The sequence below is a fragment of the Pseudomyrmex gracilis genome, unplaced genomic scaffold (genome assembly GCF_002006095.1).
Source record: "Pseudomyrmex gracilis isolate BER0280 unplaced genomic scaffold, ASM200609v1 scaffold_2, whole genome shotgun sequence".
NCBI lineage: Eukaryota > Metazoa > Arthropoda > Insecta > Hymenoptera > Formicidae > Pseudomyrmex > Pseudomyrmex gracilis.
This window is the reverse complement of record NW_018020586.1, coordinates 928,925-949,853: the sequence shown is the minus strand read 5'-3', so window position 1 is coordinate 949,853 and position 20,929 is coordinate 928,925. Positions and strand designations below refer to the sequence as shown.

Here is a 20,929-nt window from a genome sequence, read left to right as displayed (position 1 = left end):
TCGCGGATGAAAGAGAGGAAAGAAGGAAGGAAGGAAGAAAGGAAGGGAGAGACGAAGGAGGCCAAGGAGAGAGACTTCGGAGTCTCTTTGCGCGTGTTTTGTTCGCTCGTTGCTTTAACGCGTCGATAAATCGCCTTTTGTCGATTGTTTTGCGAGGTTATCGCGAGTCCGCGGGGACCCGAGTCCTTCCAACATGACAATCGTCACATCGACATGGACTCATTTTGTCGGTTCCTGTGCAACGTCGTTCTCGCCATTGTCGTCTTTCTCAGGATCATCAGTGAGTAGTGTGTGTGTGTGCGAGAAAGAGAGAGAGAGAGAGAGAGAGAGAGAGACGCCGGATTCGTGAAAATAAGCTCGTGTGCGCCAATTCCATTTTTGACAATCGAATATTTTCAGAGAAAGAATTTTAAAACGCAACTATTTTGTTGTGTAACTTTATTAAAAAATTTATTTACGCGAAATTTAGGCTTTGTATAAATTTATTACATCGCCTCAACAAAGAGAGCAGTCGCGTGCAAATTTCCGCGGTTATAGACTCCGTATTATCGAACGGAGGTGTATTTCTGTCAATATTAACAGCGCTGAATAAATTTTGTTAGTATTCCGCGGGAAGAAATATCGGGGATAACCGCGATTTCTTGATATTTAACTTGGCTATCTATTACGAACGAGCTTAAAGCTCGGGGACATTATTTTCTCGCGACGTTTGTCAGATAATACCTTTCGTTCTCGACCCCGTCTTCAAACGACAAGCTTTCTTACCCGTAACCGCGACAGATTAGCCAAACTTGAATTGACTTTGCAAAAAGCGCAGTTGGAACATTCGTTTTACTTAATTATCGCGACGTAATTTATTTCTCTTTAATTATTGATTTTTGGTTCTTAGGCGCGTGTTTGCTCAATCAAACGTTTCTCTTGTTTACGACACGTGCGAGATTTTATTTATTTTATAAAACTGCGAGAAAAAGAAAGTCATTTACATTTTTTTTTTTTTGACATCTCAGAGGTCGCGCGTATCGATGTCTCGAACGACCTTTTGAAATACGTTCGATGTAGCCAACCGCGGTTGATCGCATCTACACCGGCCATGGTCTACCATAACTCCGGAACCTTGACCTTTGACCGCTCGTTATTCGCTTGATATTTTAAGTCTCGCGGAAACCGCCCGCGGTCTCGAGGCAACGCACGCCACACACGCGAATCAACGGAATCGTTAGAGATTTCTCCGAAGCAATATTCCTTAAATCAGAGACGATCGTTATCAGTCACGTGCAGGCCGAACAACGTGATTGGCAACGCGCACGGATAATTGATGTTTAATTATAACATAATTGTAATATAATTATTTCTTTTCTACTCTTTGATTTTACAATAATGATTACAATGAAAATTGCTTCGAAAATATTCTGAACAATTAATCGATAACATTTTCTGTGAGTTTTTTTTTTTTTTTTAACTTCTTCGTACAAGTTTAAAAGTAATAAAACTCGTTTCGTGCGACGAAGAATTTTTTTTATTATACACAATGTACATGTTTATATTTACAAACTACATATATATTAATTATATTTTGTACAATTAAGTTTGGAACTTCAAGTAGAACAAGGATGTCTTGTTTTGTGTGCGCAGAAAACGGTCTTCTTTCTTTCGAAAATCCCAACTATCATCTCGACCCGGCTAGACTGGACGATGCTCTGAACAGCAACGGAAATGGGAGCTCCCTGTACGACGAATTGTATCAGGAATTGGTCAGCAGCGGCGGCAGAGGCGGCGAGGTGACCGGCGGCGGGGGAGGGGGCGGCGGTACGAGGGTGCAGGCACGCAGAACCTACGCCACGTTGGATCTGGGCAGCATGGGGGTGGACGTCACTCAGGGCCCTCTCACTCAGGATTCCGTGACGGATGACGCTTCCGACAACACGGAAAACCATAACCTAGGGTGAGTAACCATTATCTTACCGTCACGTTCCTCCCCTCCTCTCTTTCTTTCTCCCGACAAATGGTTTCCCCGATTCTCGTCGATGAAGAGATATTACCGCACGTCACGATGGAAATTAAAGACGTGACGTGAAAATACGGCGAATATAAGTTTCGACGTCATTTCTCTAACCTCCTCCCTCTTCCCCCCCCTCTATCTTGACACATTTCTACATTATGTTCTTTCTTCAGGACGAGATTTTTGTCTTCGTCTTTCCGCGATTAATTTTCCACCCGAAATCGCGTTCTGAGTTTGTGGAAAAAGGATCAATACTTTCAATATTCGGATAAATTTATATCCCCCGACCGATTTCGTATACAAACTGAGCTTTACGCGGCACAGTAGTAGTCTTTTTTTTTTCATCGAGGTTTCATACTTTCGTTCTCGGCCCACTGAGACATCCGGGAAATCTCTCTTCGAGGTGTAGGAAAATGGAATAAGCCTTCGAGAGAGAGAGAGAGAGAGAGAGAGAGAGAACGGAACTATCTCCGTCTCTCTTTTTCCGTTCGTAATATAAGGCCACCCATCGCGCCGACCGTCGATAGAACCTTCGAGTCGGACCTCATCGGGAGGATACCGCATAAAATTTCAATAAATCCGGGAACGTGGAAGAGGAGAAGGGTAGGAGAGAGAACGAAGAGAGAGAAAAAGAGAGAGGATGGACTCGGTAAAACGAACGGTCGATAGTACAAGACAGTTCGAACTTATTCGCGACTGTTACACGAATTCGGCTCGCAGTTTTCGCGTTACAGTTGGAAATTCACTTCTCTCTTCTTTTCTTTCTCGCATTTCCATCGGGACGGTCCGCCGGGGCTCCTGCCATTGTCGGACTTCGCTATCGAGTTTCCGGGGGCATATTTAGAGATAACATGAAATCGTGATTGCGCTCATAAAATCGGAGAAACGCGCGTACGAATCGCAATCTTCTTTCTCAAAAAAAAAAAAAAAAAAAAAAAAAAAAAAGAGTTAAAACATTCATGTAAAGTATATATTGCGTACATTAATTTTTTATATAGTTGATAAAATCAAGGTTTAATACGTAATTGGTTTGGACGGTTATTTGATACGCTTGAAATTTCCCAACTAATGGCAAAGCGGGAAGCGCGCGGTAGCGATTTCGCGATTTCATTTTCAGCGAAAGAGTCAAGACGCATTAACGGTTAGCTACGGACCTCGTGAAAGAGTCTCTCTCTCTTTTTCTTTCTCTCTCTCTCTCTCTCTCTCTCCGGCTGCGGTATAATAAACTCCTTTTCTTCCCTCGGACCCTTTAGCCGATCCGGAAATCCGAGCGAGCATAAAAATGCAATTAAGGAAATGCACGACATCTGGCCGCGTGGGTGTGTTTCTTTTTCTTCTCTCTTTCTCTCTCTCTCTCTCTCTCACTCTCTTTTTCTCTCTTTGAAAGATGTCTTCTTGTTTCTTTTTTCCTGAATTTTTAATTTTAATTCCGCTTGTCACTTCTTCCTTGAATTTCTTTCTTCGCGCTTTCACAACGTGACAAAAGGTAATGTGAGCGTAACGGATGTTAGGAAAAAAGAGGATTTCTCTCGCAACCGCGCGTTTAAAAATTACAAAAAAAAAAAAAAAAAAGACCTCAGGGCTTGAATGACTGAAATAGAACATACGTTTCTCACAGTTAATAATCGCTGTTTGTGTGCGCGCGCAGAATATTTTTAGTTAATATGTAAAACGTGTACTGTTGCATACAGTATGTGCGTAAACGGAACATTGTTCTGTTCGCGACGTGTTACGGTACGTGATACACAGAAAAGTTCATCTCATGTAATTTCAAAGGGAAAACGGTCGACTGCTCGTTTCGTACTGCTTTTTCTCGTGTAGCTCCCCTTGTTTGCCCCGTGTTGTCGGTAAAATGGCGAACTAAGGTAATGACGCTATCAGCCAACGAGAATACGGCATTTCTGATCGAATTTTACGTGCGCACGGTAGGGCGTGAACGGGGAGACGAAAAGCGAATTTCACTGACGACGACGACGACGACGACGACAAGATGAACGACCTGGCGAAGACTTTCATCGTGGCACCATGTTAACTTGATTTAACGTGATGCGCTGCCTAACGTACGCAACGTTACGTCATTAGGTGCTCGACACACCGGAATAGCTTCGTTCTTGCCTCCGGAATGTCTCAGCGAAGATATCGCTGTTGCAAAATCGATAACTATCATCGCCGCGTCGCGTTTAGCATCGATTTTACGAGCTCGCGAGAGAGTTTTTGCCACGCCGAAACGATATAAAATTTCACAGAGGAATTTTTTTCGTATTTTCAATTATTTTATACACCTCTTTCATTTACGCACGCGCGAGCAATGTCGTCGATATTAAAAATACAATTTTCTTGTAAATTTGACGATTAAAATTAATACGTCGCGCGCAAGACTTCGATAATAATTTGCAATTTTCGCGGAGTGTTTTTTTTTTTTTTTTACCTAAATCATGCGATTGAGAAGTCAGGAGATTTTCATGGAGTAATATCTCAAGAACGACTGAACCAATCACTTTCGTTTTAATCTCAATCGCTTTAGGACAAAACACTAACAAAAAAGTATTCTTGCGTTTTTTAAAGTCACGTGACAAAGAGAAGAGAAAAAACACCACGTGACTAAAGTAACGTGACTATACTTTTTAGTCACGTGTTTTTAAAAACGTAACTAAAGGTCACGTGACAGAGAGGAGTAGAAAAACAACACGTGATTAAAATAAGACTCAAGTACAGTCACGTGACTTTACTTTTTAGTATAACGTGTTGTTTTTTACTTCTCTTTCTCACTATTTTTTGAGTGTGATTTTTATGCGATATATCTGACATCTCTCGTATGTACATCATGTGTATTATATGGTTTGTAAGACGTGTATACTAGCTGTTATCGCGGTGACAGATTGTGTTCATTGACACAACACTGTAAAATAAAAATAATAATAGCGTGCGCGTAACGCGCGCCTGTGTTGTGTTAATATTCGAAATTGTAATTGCGTGTAACAAGGCGCGAGTTGCGTTTTAGATAAAAACCGCGCAATCAGCAATCACAGGTGCGGTGAACCTTGTTGCGAGAGGCGTTTATCAAACGCGTAGCCGAGCTTCGCTTTGCCGATAAGCGCGTCGATAGCTTCCTGGATAAAAAAAAAAAAAAAAAAAAAAACTCTACGGTCGCGCTACGTTTCACAATTTCACTTCGGACGTCTACTTTGTCGCTTCCCGGGGGAAGAAGAAAGGAAATGGCGGTGAAAGGAGGAGGTGGCGCAACACAACAGACGTAGAAGACGCGCGAACTCGAAGACGACGGAGCACGAAACGTTGCGACGTTTCCACTTCCGACTGGATATTAGGCGATAAGCTGAGGGCGAGGGTGTGCCGGCGGTTGAGTCACGATAGAGCAGAAGGTGCAAGAAAGTGTGTGTATGTGTGTGTGTGTTCGGAGATTGAACTCAATCTAAACTTACGACAAACTTCGTCGACGCGTCCTCATACCTCCCACGCTATCTCTCATACCTCTGTCGATTCGCCATCTACAACCTCCGACCTTGTTCGCGATAGGGCAGAGGTGACGTCCCGAGACCAAACGGATTACATCCGCGCGAGGGGAAACTCGCGTCGGCTACGTGGGCGGAAAGGAAAAGCAACTTTCTTTGAAGACGAAGTCGCCTTTCTTTCAACCTAAGTGGACTCGCCTGAGAGATTATTGCGTAACGAGAGCGCACAGAAGAAACTTTCAAATAATTATGTCGCGAAATAGAATAACAGCTCTTGCTCTTACAAAAAAAAAGAAAAAAAAAACTCAGAAAGATGATTGAGTTAAGCTTAAAATAAACGACTCGCGAACGTTGTAAAAAGAGATTGTGCAGCGAAAATATGCGAGTTTTCTTAATTTACGTGCAGATATTTGCTTGTAACGAAGTTTAATCTGCGAGAGAGATGTGTGTTAACGCTTTCGTTGCAAATAAACGAGCACGAAAATTACACCCGTGAGGTCAATTTAATATAAAAAAAAAAAAAAGGAAAAACATTATGTACGCGCGTGATGATTCATGGTTTCACGTTATAACTTTTTTAATAACTGCGACTTTTCTTTCTTTATTCGCCGAAATACACACACACACACACACACACACAGCAAAGAGCAAAGAAATATAATTAACTTAAAAAAAACAAGATGCATTTGCAAAGAAATGAATTTAAAAAATTAGGAGTCTGCGAAGACCTACCGTCGGCAATTAAAAATCGCTTCAATTTCACATTGCCTTAAAAATTCAGTTTTCTCTTTTTCTCTTGTTAATGAATTCGCCTCGCTCCCCGTATCCGGGACGTATCCTCATGAAATTCAAAAACCCGGGGCGCGGAGTCGCGCAGCGCTCCGAGTAAATCGCGTTTCATCGCACCGAGTCGATGAAAAGTGGAAATTTCCGCGCGAAAAAGGAAGCGCTGATAACGCGCGAACGAGGTTATCGGGCTGGATCTATGTGTGTGTGTGTGTGTGTGTGTGTGTGAGACGGGGGTGGAAAAGAGGGAGTTGAATTATGTCGCGACTCCCGCGATTTCGCATCGCCAGTTTCCAGCGTGATAACAAAAGTTACGCGTTGTACGGTGTCTAAGATATAATTTTCTTTTACGCGCTGTCGGCGTTAAAGTAAACTCTCTCTCTCTCTCTCTCTTCGCAATTTCTTGAAGAACTTTCCTTCCACTATAGTCGGACGGGATAGTGAATATAAATAAACAGTAAAAGCACCTCGCAAAAAAGAAAGAAAAAACAACATCTGCCGCTCGCGCGAGTCGCAACTCGACCAATGCCTCGCGGGTGACGTGGAGATCTCTCGCTGTTTTGTGATAACAATGATATGCATGTGTGTGTTAGGTGGAGAATTTAATCAATTGTGCGCTGAGCAAATGTAATTAATTAGAAGAACCTATTGCGCTGCAAATGTTCAAAATTGAAGTTGCGGATAAAACACGACCAGACCTCATATATATATTCGCGTTATTTCTTGTGTCCGGATGAAGGAGTCGATTCGACTCCTCCGGTGGTGACGGAAAGAATGAAGCAGGCGAGCTATATAGATTAACGCGAGCCGCATCAATCTCCATCGCCAGCTGACGGCTTATCTGTGCCCCGCGGCTAACCACCACCGCCACTACTCGCCATCCTTATTCACTTACAAACACCCCTGCTACATTTCGTTCTCCTCTCGCTCCTGGATCTTAATCGTCCTACGGACACTCGAGGGAAAGAAAGAGAGACAGAGAGATTGTCAGAAGATCGAGCGTTCTCTCGACATCAAAAGAACTGTTTAATTAAAACGTTTTTTCAAAGGGTGTGTGACGCTGCGTCAAAAAACAAAAAAAAATAAAAAATAAAAAAGAAACCGCAATCCAACATATAAAAATTTATTTTTGACGCGGTTTGTTTGTTTTTTTTTGCGAAAAACAATTTTTATATCGTTACAATTCGTCTGCGACGAAATCAATTCGATAACAAATTACCAGCGATCTCAAATATCAACGTTTGTTGTTGATTTTTTTTATTGACAGTCTGTGAAATATCGATCAAACGAGTTCACCGCGAGAGCGTGTCGCGAAAATAATAAAAACCGCGACCTAACGTTTACGTTATTTCCAGCATTTCGACGGTAAAGAGAGAACCCGTCGGCGGCGGCGCGCTTTATACATTTACAGTTTGTCGTAAATCACTCCGCGCGCGGGATATGGCGCGCGACTTGACGAAAGAAGGTCGGTTCGTATTTCGGCGGGGTGAGAAAGAAAAGGAAACTGCCGCGTGTCGGGAATGCGCTGCATATACATACGTCGACGTATGTCGCGCTCGTAAAAAGAAAATTTCGTGCTCGTTATAGGTGTACGCGTTCTCTCGTACACACGGGTGTCGCTGTACAGCGGCACAGAGTAGACTCCGGTCTATTGGAAAGCGAGATTGTGCGGCTGGCTCTTTGGAATTTTTAGTATCGCGCCATTATCGCGTATACGATTTTCGCCGAACAGTGGCGCCGAACGGTTCTCGCTGCGCGTTACCGCGCCGACTGCACAAAGCCAAACGCCTCGTAACGGCTCTTGTCGACCGGTTTAGTCTCGATAGAGAGTCCCCCGGGCTTAACACCCCATTCAGGAAGCATAACCCCATAAGGAACGGTGGCGGCGGGACTGTTCCATTCAGCGCTGAGTGCGAATTGCGCGAACACATTCCGGATATACGACGACAGGCGCCGCTCGCACCCTCGACGAAAGAAAGAGACGGACCGATGGCTTTATTTGTAACGCGCTTTGGGGTAATATCCCCATAAAAATACGCGAATAACAAATAAATATTACAGCAAAATAAATTTCGAACAACACATTGAATAAAAGTAAAGAACGGAAAAAAAATAGAATATACAAAACTAATAAAAAAAAAAGAGAGAGAAAGAAAGAGAGAGAAGACAAATGTTGCAACAATATCAGCTAATCGACCATTTCTCATCCCCGGTGCCATTAGGATTTTGTTTTTCGTTTTTATTTCTATTACGAGTTAACGACGAGTCTCTCTCCTTCAACATTCTAGAGGATCTTTTATGTACAGTTGTCCTCCCCTTCCCGTGGAAGGGGAGAGTTTTATGATGATGTACAGTTGCGAGAGGCGACTCACGCGTGCGCTATAAAACACAAATCCGCCTGATTTAAACAGATTGTCGAGGATCAAATCGAGGAAGCGGGTCGGGAGGAAAACTCAAAGAATTGCGCGCGTCGTTGAATTTTGTGTGCGCGCGCGCACAAATCATCATCCGCGACAATATATACCGCGAGCGCTTTTCGCGTAAAAAGGCATAAACTTTATAAGAGAGACACGACGTTCTCGAGGATTTTCGAGAAGGAAAAGAGAAATGAGACGGGAAAGAGAGACGGAATATCTCGCGCCCGTGTATCTTAACGATCGTGTCTGAGGCGGGATACATTGGGCGTGAAATAAGGCGCCTTTGTTAGAGCATCTTCTTTTCTTCAGAAGAGAACTCGTTCCTCTTCTCTCTCTCTCTCTCTCTCTCTCTTTCTTTTTTTTTTTCTCCGTCTTTCTCTGTTTCTCACGTACCCCCGTTTGTCGTCCTTTCTCCTCCACGCGCGTTCCACACTTTCCTCTCGAGACTTCACCCTCCGTCGCCCCCATCTTTCGCTTTCTCGGCACTCTCGCGACCGCAACCCCTCTTATACGTGTGGGGGCGTCTTTCCGAAGGAAAATGCGTCGTCAACCTCTTCCTCCCCTCTCCTATATGATTTCACCGCGTATAAATAAAACTTTCGATATCCGGAACGCGCTTGCGAATGTTAAATTGGCAAAATCGTTCGACGTGAACAAAACGTCGGGATCGACCGCTCCGGGATCATATTCGCGGCTGTCAATTTTTCTACTCTCTCGTTTCTGCTTACCGCGCGTGAATCCGCGCGACGATGTGGGAAGTGACGCGAGTCAATAAATAGTCAGACCTCGAGCGCGAAAGCTCACGGAATAGAGACAGCCGGGAAATGTCGATAAACACTCGGAGTAGGAAATTTCGCGATAAAATATGCGATCGGGGGAGAGAGAAGAGGATAAATTTCTCCGCGCCGGGGTGGATATACGCAGACGCGGGTCGAGATAAACGTATATACGAATAACGTTTACCGTCTCGCGTATAAGATCCACGCGTAAAACGCGCGAGTAAACGTCGCGGGACGCGCGATACACATCCGTGTGAGCGCGGCAAGTCTCACGGGTTTACTCTTCTTCGCGCGATCATAAGAGACCTTACTTTGTGTTGTATGCGCTCGCGCAACGTTTACGAGGAAGACACAACGCGCGCGCGAGGCGGAGCTTATGGCCGCGCTCGCGAGTATCTCTCGCCGGCGTGCAATGTCGAACGCGGGCGTATAAATAATGCAGCGTCCTCGCTACTGCTGCCGCGTGTGCGCGATACGTCGACGAATTTATTTATGTAGAGACTTTGCGTCGCCTCCGCGCCCGCGATCGTTGATAAAAGTTTCAACGTGGCATTCGCGAATCAAGCGATTATTAAGTATCGTCGATATTCAAGAGAAAACAGTTCGGAAAAAGTACGGTACTCGAACCGAGTTTCATTAGCGAACGATAAATTAATTTGCGCTTTTAATAATTAAAGAAAGTTTAGTTATTTTACAATTTCTATATTTATATTTGGTAGTACATTTTATAATATATTCTTCGTACGTTATATATCTATATATATTCACACAATTATTGTATTTCCAAAAGAGTATAAAATAATAAATTTTATTAATGTCTTAATGTAATCATTAAATGAAATTTGTGCATTGGTTCGAAACTGTTTTTCTCTCTGATATAGCATTCAATAATCGTTTGATTTGTGAACTCAACTATTGTACTATAAACTCTATATATTGCATATACACGCGCATAAAGTTCTATATAGTATTTTACAATAATATTTACGTACACGTGTATCTGACACTACGACAAATAATAACATTGTGGCGTTGACATTATACGCGGGACGCGCAGATACATTTTATTTAACTTAAGTGTATGTGTGTGTCTGATATCGAGTACGTCTTCCGCAATGTAACCTCGTGCACGCGAATGGAAGCGCATTGTCGTAGACATAACGCAGCCGAAGGCGTCGGAAGAAAACCTAACTATTCACTGTATACTCTATCGTGTAGTTCCCCGCGGGTGTAAAATCGATACCGTACAACGTTTTATATTTTACGTCGTAGCAACGACTTTCTTGAGCTGTGCGAGACGTTACGGTTGCGAAATTGCGACGGAATATTTCCCCGTGTTTCGTGCGCGCGGCTGTGTGCATTACACAAACGCCTTCGATAATTAGATCGCGTCACGCAAAAATATTTATGCATCGCTTCACGTTTTTTTTTTTTATTTTCGAATAACACACGCGAATTTGTCGAAGAAAATTTTTCCCCCGTCGGAGGAAATTTCTCGTCTCGTCTCGAAAATAGGATTATTTTCTGAAAAGAAAATCTTCGGGAGCAAAATACACACTATATACATAGGATATATATATATATATGTATATATAGGAAACGAACGTATAGAGAGAAAAGTTTCGGTAGCTTCTCTCCGATATTTCGAGACGCGAAACATGGAGAGCCGAGATAGACACGGGAGGAAGGCGGAGGAGGGAGCGGATTAAGGGGCGCTATCGAAGGAATTTGCGTCGAAAGATTCGTGTTCGACACGTCAGATTCGCGCCGAAATCTTCGAGACAGGCGGCGGGCGCAAATCCGATATTCTTCGGCGCGTACGTGGAAGCGCGTACTCAAGAATGCAACCCCGAAGGTGTATCGATCGGCGGGGGGTCGACGTCGAGAAACCAGCGTTGTTACGGCAAAACCCTGTACGAGCGGCGACCGCTTCTCTTCCGCTGCTCTCTCTCTCTCTCTCTCTCTCTCTCGAGCGGCTACTACTGAAAATTTCAATCCGCGATTTCCATTCTAACGAGAGCGGAGAATCGGCATACACGCGCCCGAACGGTCTCCAATTTCATGCAAATCGCTCGGGCGTTGCATCGCGAGAGAGAACATGGGATGAGGAAGCCGAGCCGAGGCTCTTAGCTGGCAGCGTGTATAGCCCGATGTGCAACTGCGCCTGTGTATTATGTACGACATGCGAGGGCCGAGCGTGGCTGGGGAGAGAGGAGAAGCTTGTTATTAAAATACCGTCGGCGAGAGACCAGAGGAAGATGTCCCGTCAACGTGTTTCGTTTAAAACTCGACCGCCTGAACGGCTCTCGCCGACGACTTGCAAAATGCATCTCGAGGGCGTCTCGACCCTTTCGCAAATTAGCGCGTGTTTATTTATTAAAATTCACTTACATTAAAACAGTCAATAAATATAAAACAAAGTCACGCTTCTCGATTCTCGACAATTTTCATATTTTCATTATTTCTTTTCCTCATAATTTTACGTGCGTGTTAACGCGTCGTTTTCTTTCGTCCTCTCTTAAAGATGTCGAAATGTTAATTTTAACATATATTTTCAATCCCCGCACCCAACGGTATTTCTTGAGGAAGTTTAATTTTCTCTATGCGTTTCTCTCGAAAAACGTTAAATACACACGGCCGGGGCACGGGAGGGGCAAATTATTTTCCGCCGTCGCGGCAGCGTTATTCTCATCCCGTTTTCTTCGTATTCGGTATCGTCGACGGCGAATACTCGCTGTAATAGTTCCCGCGAAATAGGTGTACGCGCGGCAGGATCGCTTCCGGTAAAGTCTCATTATTCCAAGGAGGCGATAAATAGCGACCTGTTTTATGCAAATGGCCGGGTATAGGGACGGGACTGGCTCGCACCCCCCGTCGTCCGTGCAAACAAGATGAGAGAAAGAGAGAGAGAGAAAACGCGCGCGCGCAGGCAAGCAACCCCCGTTATTAAAGTGCTTATATCGCACTGTAGCGTCACGGGAAAGAAGTATCGCGGACTCGCCTGAATGCTAAACGACGGAAACTAAAAGTCTGCCATTCGTCGTTGACGATAACTAGCGCATTTCCGTTTCCTCTTCCTCGCGCGCGCGTTATACGAATTAAATCAGGGCTGCGACAACGGTGTACCACCACCACGACGTTCTTAGATATACATATATATATATATATATATATATATATATATATATATATACACGTATACACATCTGGAAAATGAAACTCTCGACGTTTCTCATTATGCGTCTTTACGCTAACAAGCCGCGCTCTGTCCCGACTGATAACCAACGCGCGACGATGTCTCTCTACTCCTGCAAATTACTTCTAATGTAGTTACTATACAATTAATTAGCCAAATAAATTGAAGAGTAAAGAAAGAGAAAGAAGATAAATTACGTAAATTTAAAAGCATTGATATATTATTATTTCAACGCATATTGAATTAAATTGTTTTATTTTTCGTTTTCTCGCCGGGGTAGGTTTTTGAAACAAATATCCAGTCAATAAAGTTGAAAAACAAAGAAATCGCGCGAGGAAAGTTGATACTTGGAAGAAGAAATGCATTTTCTCGAGAAGGATATCGCACTGTTGGAGTTCAAGGTACATACATGTGCTCGCTCTTGAAAATGGCTCGGGTGTCGAATTTCTTCTTTTCGTCGATCAGTTCCATCGGGTGGCGCCCGTCCCTCCGCTCCTCTCTTCGTCTCTATTCGGATATTCATCGCTCGTTTTCACTGCATTGCGCAGAACTTCGATAAATCGCATTATCCGGAAACGACCGCTGCCCTGAAACGGGCAGCTTATTTGGCCGCGCTTAAATTCCGGTCTGAGCCCTCGGTTTTTCAGAAAAACCACCCGGCGCGGAAAGACGCGTCAGCGCTCGCCGATCCGACGAAAACCCAGCGCGGCCCGTTATTTCGCATAATGCGATATATTTGAGGAGGGAAAGAGAAGCGTTTTTCCCTCATTACATGTTTAAATTTCAATGTGAAATGAAAACATTCTCGACTCTTATCGATAAAACACACACGCAATTTATCTGGTGCATCGCTCGCACATTATAGCTCTTTCTCTATTTCCGTTGTTTCTCTAATTCGAAGCTCGCGCTCGCCGACGAGTTGAAAATTACGTTACTCGGATAAGCCGCCATTTACGCGGCGCGAATAAAAGTCCGACGTGTCTCGATCGGCCGCGCCATTCGTCTCTCTCTTGATCTCGTTGTCGAACGCGATAAGATCGATCGTTCCACCAGCTCTCTCGTCGATCGAACCGCGCGTTGCCCTCACATTGATACAAACTTCCAATCGCTTTCTCTGAATTACCTCGCGTTTACCATCAGCGTGTAGCGCTTAAGTGGAAAAGGTCCGTTCGAATCAGACGAACGCGCGAAACACGACTCGGCCATCGTTGATGTATCCTAAATTGTTATTGCGCTCGTAGAAACGGTTTCAATCGAACGCGCTCGATAACGACATGCGCGCAAATGTGATGTAACAAATAAAACGATCGCTCTTTTAGATCGTAACCCTTTGCATTAACACGAACAATGTCGGATCTGTGATAAATTTAATTTTTAATAAAAACATTGTTTTCTATCTGCATAACATTAATATTTTCTAATATTTATAATATTTATGTGAAAATAATATGTGAAAATTATGTGTAAGAAAAATATTACATTGTAATTTATTTTTTGTATACACTAGCACAACACATGCGCGCTATACGCGCACGCTATTGTTATTTTTATTTAACGTGTCATCAGTGAACACAACCTGTCACCGCGATGACAGATAGTATATACGTCTTATAAACCATATAATACACATATGAGAAATGTCAGAAATAACGCATGAAAATCAAACTCAAAAAATAGTGAGAGAGAGAAGTGGAAAAATAACACGTGACTAAAGTTATGTGATAGGAAAAAGGGTAAAAAAGAAGATATTATATATATTATATGTCTAATATTCTATATCTATATATAATACACACACATACGCATATATGTATATATATATATATATATATATACCGTAATCACGTGACCGAAGTCAGGACCACCGCCGCGGTCGCGCGGCCGAGGTCAGTGACTTCACCGCAGTCACGCGACCGGGGTCATTGACCCCGCCGCGGTCGCGTGACCGAGGTCAGTGACCCCCCCCCCACCAAGGCCGCGCGACCGCGGTCAGTGACCCCGCCCCCACCAAGGCCGCGCGGCCGAGGTCAGTGACCCCGCCAAGGCCGCGCGGCCGAGGTCAGTGACATTACTCTGTAGTATGTATATAATACATATAATACAATATAAAGTATAATATTATAAATATATAATAAATTATACGTATAATATGTATTATTTAATGTTATATATAATATAAATTACAGTCACGTTATTTTCACGTGTTGTTTTTCTACTCTTTCCTGTTACGTGACTTTAGTTACGTTTTTAATTTTCTCTACATATACGACAAACTGTCTCAAAATCGCTTTTCATTATTTACTCTCTCAATCTTACCGATTCGATTTGACTCGATCAACCAACCAACCCATCGGCAACGCGGAAAAGAGGCAACAATCAAGATCGATAGAATCGATTCTGATTATTTGCACACGCTTTTTCTGGTAGGACACATATAACGAGAGAAATATTTAATAATTATATGCTGACTGCAATTATCGCGCGTGCGTTATTATACCGTACTAGTATTTCACACCGGAAGTTTCTTGCTGGAACGCGAGAGGCGAAACTAAGTGCGGGACGTACTTGGCAATGCTCAACTTGAATCTCCTAATTGCAGTCGCACATGGCACGGAGAGAGAGAGAGAGAAAGAGAGAGAGAGACGCTCGTCGAACTTGGTCGTTAATGCCGATAATGGTCACACCGAAACTAGTCTACTTGCTGTAATTCAATACTGCAACTATCTTGGAACGCTATTTTACGCATTACAAAGCTTGTATAATGGACGAAACATAATCGATAGACTGCATCTCGGCTGGTTTCCCTCGCGCGTACTAAACATCGCCTCTCGAATGAGAATCCATCCGGAAATCTCACTCGGAAAAGAAGATTGGATTTGGATCCGTGCGCCGTTTACAACGTCATCGTCTATTTACGTGCCTGCGGCGGAAATTTCGCTGGACACACGATATTTATTTCGTCAAACAAAATTCTCTCGTTCCGACGACGTTGGATCGCACAGATCAGAATATCGATTTTGTTCTCTTCATATCGACTCAATTAACAACAAATATCGCCGAGAAATAATTCGATAGAATTGTGAATTTTCTGACGGTATTTTAATATAAACGTTTTCTTTTATTACAAAATATAATTTTAAAAATTCAAACTTTTCGCACGCGTTAAATTTCACAAACACAGTCGATTCATTAATTTTGTTTTAACGAAGTCGGTGTCGTCTGCGCTTTTGACCGGTGCGTACGCACACACACACACACACACGTGAAAGCACGTCGTCGATAGACACGCGCAAGAGTGTCTCACCTTTCATTGACATTCAACGGAACGTGGCGAATTTCATTTATATGCTAACGTGAAGCCACGTGCACATTTCTGCATTCTGCCTTGAGATCCCGTCGAAACGTGCTCGATGCGCACCGTTGCATAACGCGAGAAGAGTATTTTTCGCAAAGCGCGACAACGTTGAAGTCGCGAAAATTTCTTCTAAGCAACGTCTGTAACAAGTCCGATACGCGCTCTGAAAATTTTTAATTTTGCGCATCGAATTATCTACCGAAGAGACGTCAAAAATTCACAACGTGTTCACGTGTTTCCAACTTGAAAGTCTGTCTCTCCGTTGAAGACATCTAAGATTGAAACAACAAGGTGATGAAACTTGATGTTGGATTGTTCCTTGTTCGAAAATAAACTTGCGACAAAAGAGGAGAAGAATAAGTCCGATTCTTCGTCGGAGGCGCGTTTATTTAAATCGTATAATCCCAATGAGATTCCCTCCTTCTCGAGCGAGAAGTCATCGGTCTTCCTTATGCATTATGCAGGAACGAAGCGAGCAGAGACAGGCAGTTGCGCGAAAAGAAAATGGGAAGGACAGGGGACCGCAACCGCGCGTTGGTTCGCTCACGGTTTGTCATGCGCGACACGTGTCACGTCGTAAACTTTCCAGCCTTGCCTCACGTGCGCACACACCGAGGAGGTGTGTCTCCTCCTCGTTGCGAATTTCGACTTCTCGTAAAGTACTTTCGGGAAGGCGCCAAGATGGCCGGCGAGTGAAGGAGTCCCCCGCGAGTCGTCGCGCGTCGATGCCGCCTTGGACCGGACGACAGATTGCACAACTGTGAGAGTGCAGAAGATCTTTTAATTGAAAAAATAGAAAAAAATTGTTTACACTTGTTAAAAAGTATTGCACGAATTTGATTTATCGCTTATTTGAGTAATTGACGCAATTGTTTGCGTCTAATCGCATCTTTTCAAGAAATTATTTTACTAAAAAACTTTTGCCGAACGTTCGTCTCCGAACATTGTCGAACCAAACAGACTTATCTAAATCGAATATTCAAAAGCGCTAAATCAGGTTTGCACCATATGCGAAATCTCGCCGCACTACAAGAAACGGTTATGAGAAACCGAGAAGGAGAGAGAGAGAGAGAGAGAAAGAGAAAAGAAAGAAATGTGAAAATAAGAAAATTGCTGAGGGAATTGCTGAGGATGCATAGAAGAAGAGACAGAGAGAGAGAGAGAGAGAGCGAAGGAAACGTAATTCCAAATTCAACGCTCTTTTGCACTGCGAGTTCCACGAGGTATTCTCATTCCTGACCGAGGGGAATTTCGAAAGTCTCTCCCAAGTCGCGGGTGATTTTGCGCATCCTGAAATGCGCGCGGCGAAGAGAGGAGAGGAAAGGAATAGAGAAATCGAGTGACTGCGCGACGATCCCGCGAAACGCGCCACCATACCGAGAGAGAGGTAATAAGAGAAAATGGGAACGGCGGGAATGCAAAGGCAAACAAAACAGCGAAAATGGCGGTTGACTCGAGGGAGGCGAATGAAGGAGAGAAAATGCAATGTAAACGTATATAACAAGAGCACGGAAAGGTCACGAAAGAGAGGGGGTGCGAGAGATAATTGATCGGGCGCCGGAACACACACACACACACACACACAAAGGCGAGGGGGCAAGATCGCGCATCCCTTTCGGTACGACTTCCGCAAATTCTGCGCGCAATTAAATACAACTTGTGCGTGATATCGCGGCGGAACACCAAACTTCCTTCTCGGAGTCCAACGTTCGCGCACGAAACACTCGTTTCGGGAATGCTCGTCTCGTTTTCTTCGGATAATGTACCTCATTTAAATAAATAAATAAACTGCTCGCAATATATAACGGATATGAATAATAATACACTCTCGTGTGCGCGCGCGCGAAGAAATTGGTCGTAAATCGCTTCGAGCTTGCTATATTGGCGAACGTATTTGGCATTTATTGCGAGTTTATGTTCTCGAGTTATCGATAACTTGCATATTTCATATCTGAGTTTTTTTCCGCATTTTCACATCGTCGAAAAGTGAAGAGGCGTCGACGAAAAAAATTGATCGAGAAATTTCCCGATCCCGCCGATGACAGAAATGCGAGATGACAAGAAACGAAGCGACGTGTAAGGGTCGCAGCGGGGTGTCTCGAAAATGTAGGTAAACTCGGACAGGTGATAGTCGACCCACGCAGGGCGAGGAGAGTCGATGAAGGGCCAACGAACCCTTCTTACCCTTTGACCCTTCCCCAACCCGGCCCTCTCCCGTCCTCGAAGCAGCAACTACGTCGACGAGAATCCTCTCGACCGGAAGTGCTTTGCAATGCAAGTCGCCGAGCATGAACACGGCGCTTTGTGGTGCATCGCGATGCGTCGAAGGAGAATCGATTGCGCGGAGAGATACGAATAACGAAGTCGACGATTGTGTGGAGAGCGAGTGAAAAAATAATAAGAAAAACTCTCGATGCAATTAACTTCTTTAATTAGCAAGTTTTTTTATCGCTGTCGTTCGCGTCGTTCGCGAGTTATTTCCGTTCGCCAAGTGGCCAAGTTTCGTTCGACGAAAAGTGCCGACGGAAAAATGCTCCGCCGCCATTGTTTACAAACAACTTGGAAGTATTTGCAATTTGGTTACGCGGTGGCGAACAGTTTCGCGCCATTTCCATTCTCTGAAGAGCGCTCGATTCAACGACGGACATCCCGAGTGCATCCCGAATAGAACACAGGAAGGGTACGAATAAATATTCAATCGCTCCACTGACAAGTCAACTCTTTTCCTCTAAAGGGAACGCGAGTGGATTCTCGACAGGAAAAACGTTTCTTGTTCGCGTCGTCGTCAAGATTTTCCCGGGAGAAATCGTAAGATCAGTTTTTACCACATCCCCTCTTTCCGTTCTGCTCTTCATTACGCTTCTCTCCCACCGTCTATTCCACCCCCGCTTTCATTCCGATCTTTCGACTCGAGAAATAAAGATCCCGAGGATGCACGGATGTGAGGGAGGAGGAGGAACGCGGAACGACATCGAAGAGAAAATTATTGGCGACAACAGGAGGGAGAACAGTCGGCGAATTCCGGGGATGCTTGTGGAAATTACGTTCGATCGGCTCGTCATCCAAGAAAAAAGGCGAGCTACTTCGCCGTCGAGAAAAAAAAATTTCGCTCCGGACGATGACATCTTTCTTCGATTCGTCGTCGTTCGCGATCGAACGAAAAAACCCTCAGTGCAACGAATCAAAGTGCAAATTTGCGAAAAATTCTAAATTTTTTTTTCGAAATGACAATAACCTTCTTTTTATCGCATTATGTGCTGGATTTTTTACACACACGGATTCAAATTTTTGATGGATTTTTATGCGCGCACGAATTTTCGCATAATTTCTGGTTTTGAAATTTCAAAAAGAGACTTTCGTCCTTTTTTGCAGAATTTAACATTTTTTAACGCAGAACGCGCGCATAGAAGTTTCGAGAAACGGGCGGAAATTACAGACAGCAATGACACATTTGGAGATAACGTTTAAACGATTTACGTGTCGTCCTCCCGCTAGCCGTACCGCTATGTACCGATAACGGAATTTCGGCATATCCGCGAGGCAGAGAGCTGCAGCAGAAAGTGCTTTGAGCCGTGATAACTTCCGGTTCGGCGGTTTCATTGCTCACGCGACTGTGCGCCCAGCTCTCCGGGATTTAATTTATCGTCTTCGTCGCGACAAGAGAGATTCTCTCGTCCCTATCTCTTCCTCAGCGTCTTTACATCGGGATTTTTTTTACACTGGCTTTACATAATTTTCAGTCGTCGCGAATGACGACGCGAGTATTGTCACAAAACAGTACCTTTCTCTCTTCATTCTTCATTTTGAAGATGGAAAATCATCGATGAGAGATTGAGAAATCCACAAAATGTCATTCTTGCGACCCCGAAATGGGCAATAGAATCTATAATTATATTGTGTACTTACGAAATTACCGGGTTATATATCGCGGGTTATATTTCTCTCACGGGGGAGGTTGTATTACGAGTGAGGGAAAAAGAAAGAGAGAGAGGAAGGGGCGGCGACACAGCGCGCGGCTTTCAGTTTCCGTCGAGGGAGCAAGAAAAATATTGGCAATAAAAGAGAAGCATGCCGTTCTGTCAAGTGCATCGAACGCGTGGAGGGCACTTGCGGCGGTAGACCGCGTCTCATATGTGATCATGCAGATTTTTATGGCGTTCCGTATTACATCTATATTACGAAGAAGGGCAAAAAAGCGGAAGAGTATGCGCATAAAAGAACGCATTAGGGTTTTTCCAACATCGTCACAGACTTATTAGCCGCGTGCTTGTTGTCTCACTGCGTGCCATTTAAAAATAAGATTTTTTGGGATAAGACGCAAATTGTAAATGTCATAAAAATGCATCGCGATATATCGAGGGGGGTCACTGTACTCTATTGATTGGGCTGCGCCATTCCGTGTGTATCCAATTCGGTCATATTCTACATTGGTGATAGACGCTCAAGTACATGCACACATTCTGGTTGTCGCCGTTAAATAAACAATTCGTGCAGTTTCTATCAAGATCATTGATTCTTTGCGCTTTTTTACGATTGGAAAGATTTTTCGAAAACACTCGTCAACAATAATAATTGTTTTTTAGTTTACAAAATTATGTGTCTTTAAAAACGTAACTAAGTAGAGTCACGTGATAGGGAGGAGTGGAAAAACAACACGTGACCCATGTAGGAATTGCCGACAGACTTCCAGTAATACTACTAGGCCAACAATGGCCCAACCTTTATAGCCGATACTCGATATTGACAATTGGTCCAGTATTGTCCCATTTTTGTATTTTATAACAGCCCAATATTGGCCCGTTTGTTCACCAGTGTTCGGCATTCATATTGGGCCAGTATTGGCAAGAAGACAGGACCAATATTGGCCCAGTATTGGCAAGAAGACAGGACCAATATTGGCCCAGTATTGGCAAGAAGACAGGACCAA

General features: G+C 43.8%; 1 protein-coding gene across 3 annotated transcripts in view; it reads left to right on the top strand.

Annotated features, from left to right (window-relative positions):
* The first annotated feature begins 201 nt into the window (after positions 1-201).
* Positions 202-20,929, top strand: part of LOC109854436 (protein Fe65 homolog) — a 43,349-nt gene continuing 22,621 nt past the window's right edge. For 2 of the 3 annotated variants that reach the window (XM_020427521.1, XM_020427530.1), the window contains exons 1-2: positions 202-280; positions 1,633-1,942. In XM_020427521.1, coding sequence (XP_020283110.1) covers positions 214-280; positions 1,633-1,942 — 377 coding nt within the window. In that variant the 5' untranslated portion in view covers positions 202-213. Of the gene's footprint in view, positions 281-1,632; positions 1,943-20,929 lie in introns of those variants that run through there. The other variant, XM_020427538.1, reaches the window with a different exon arrangement.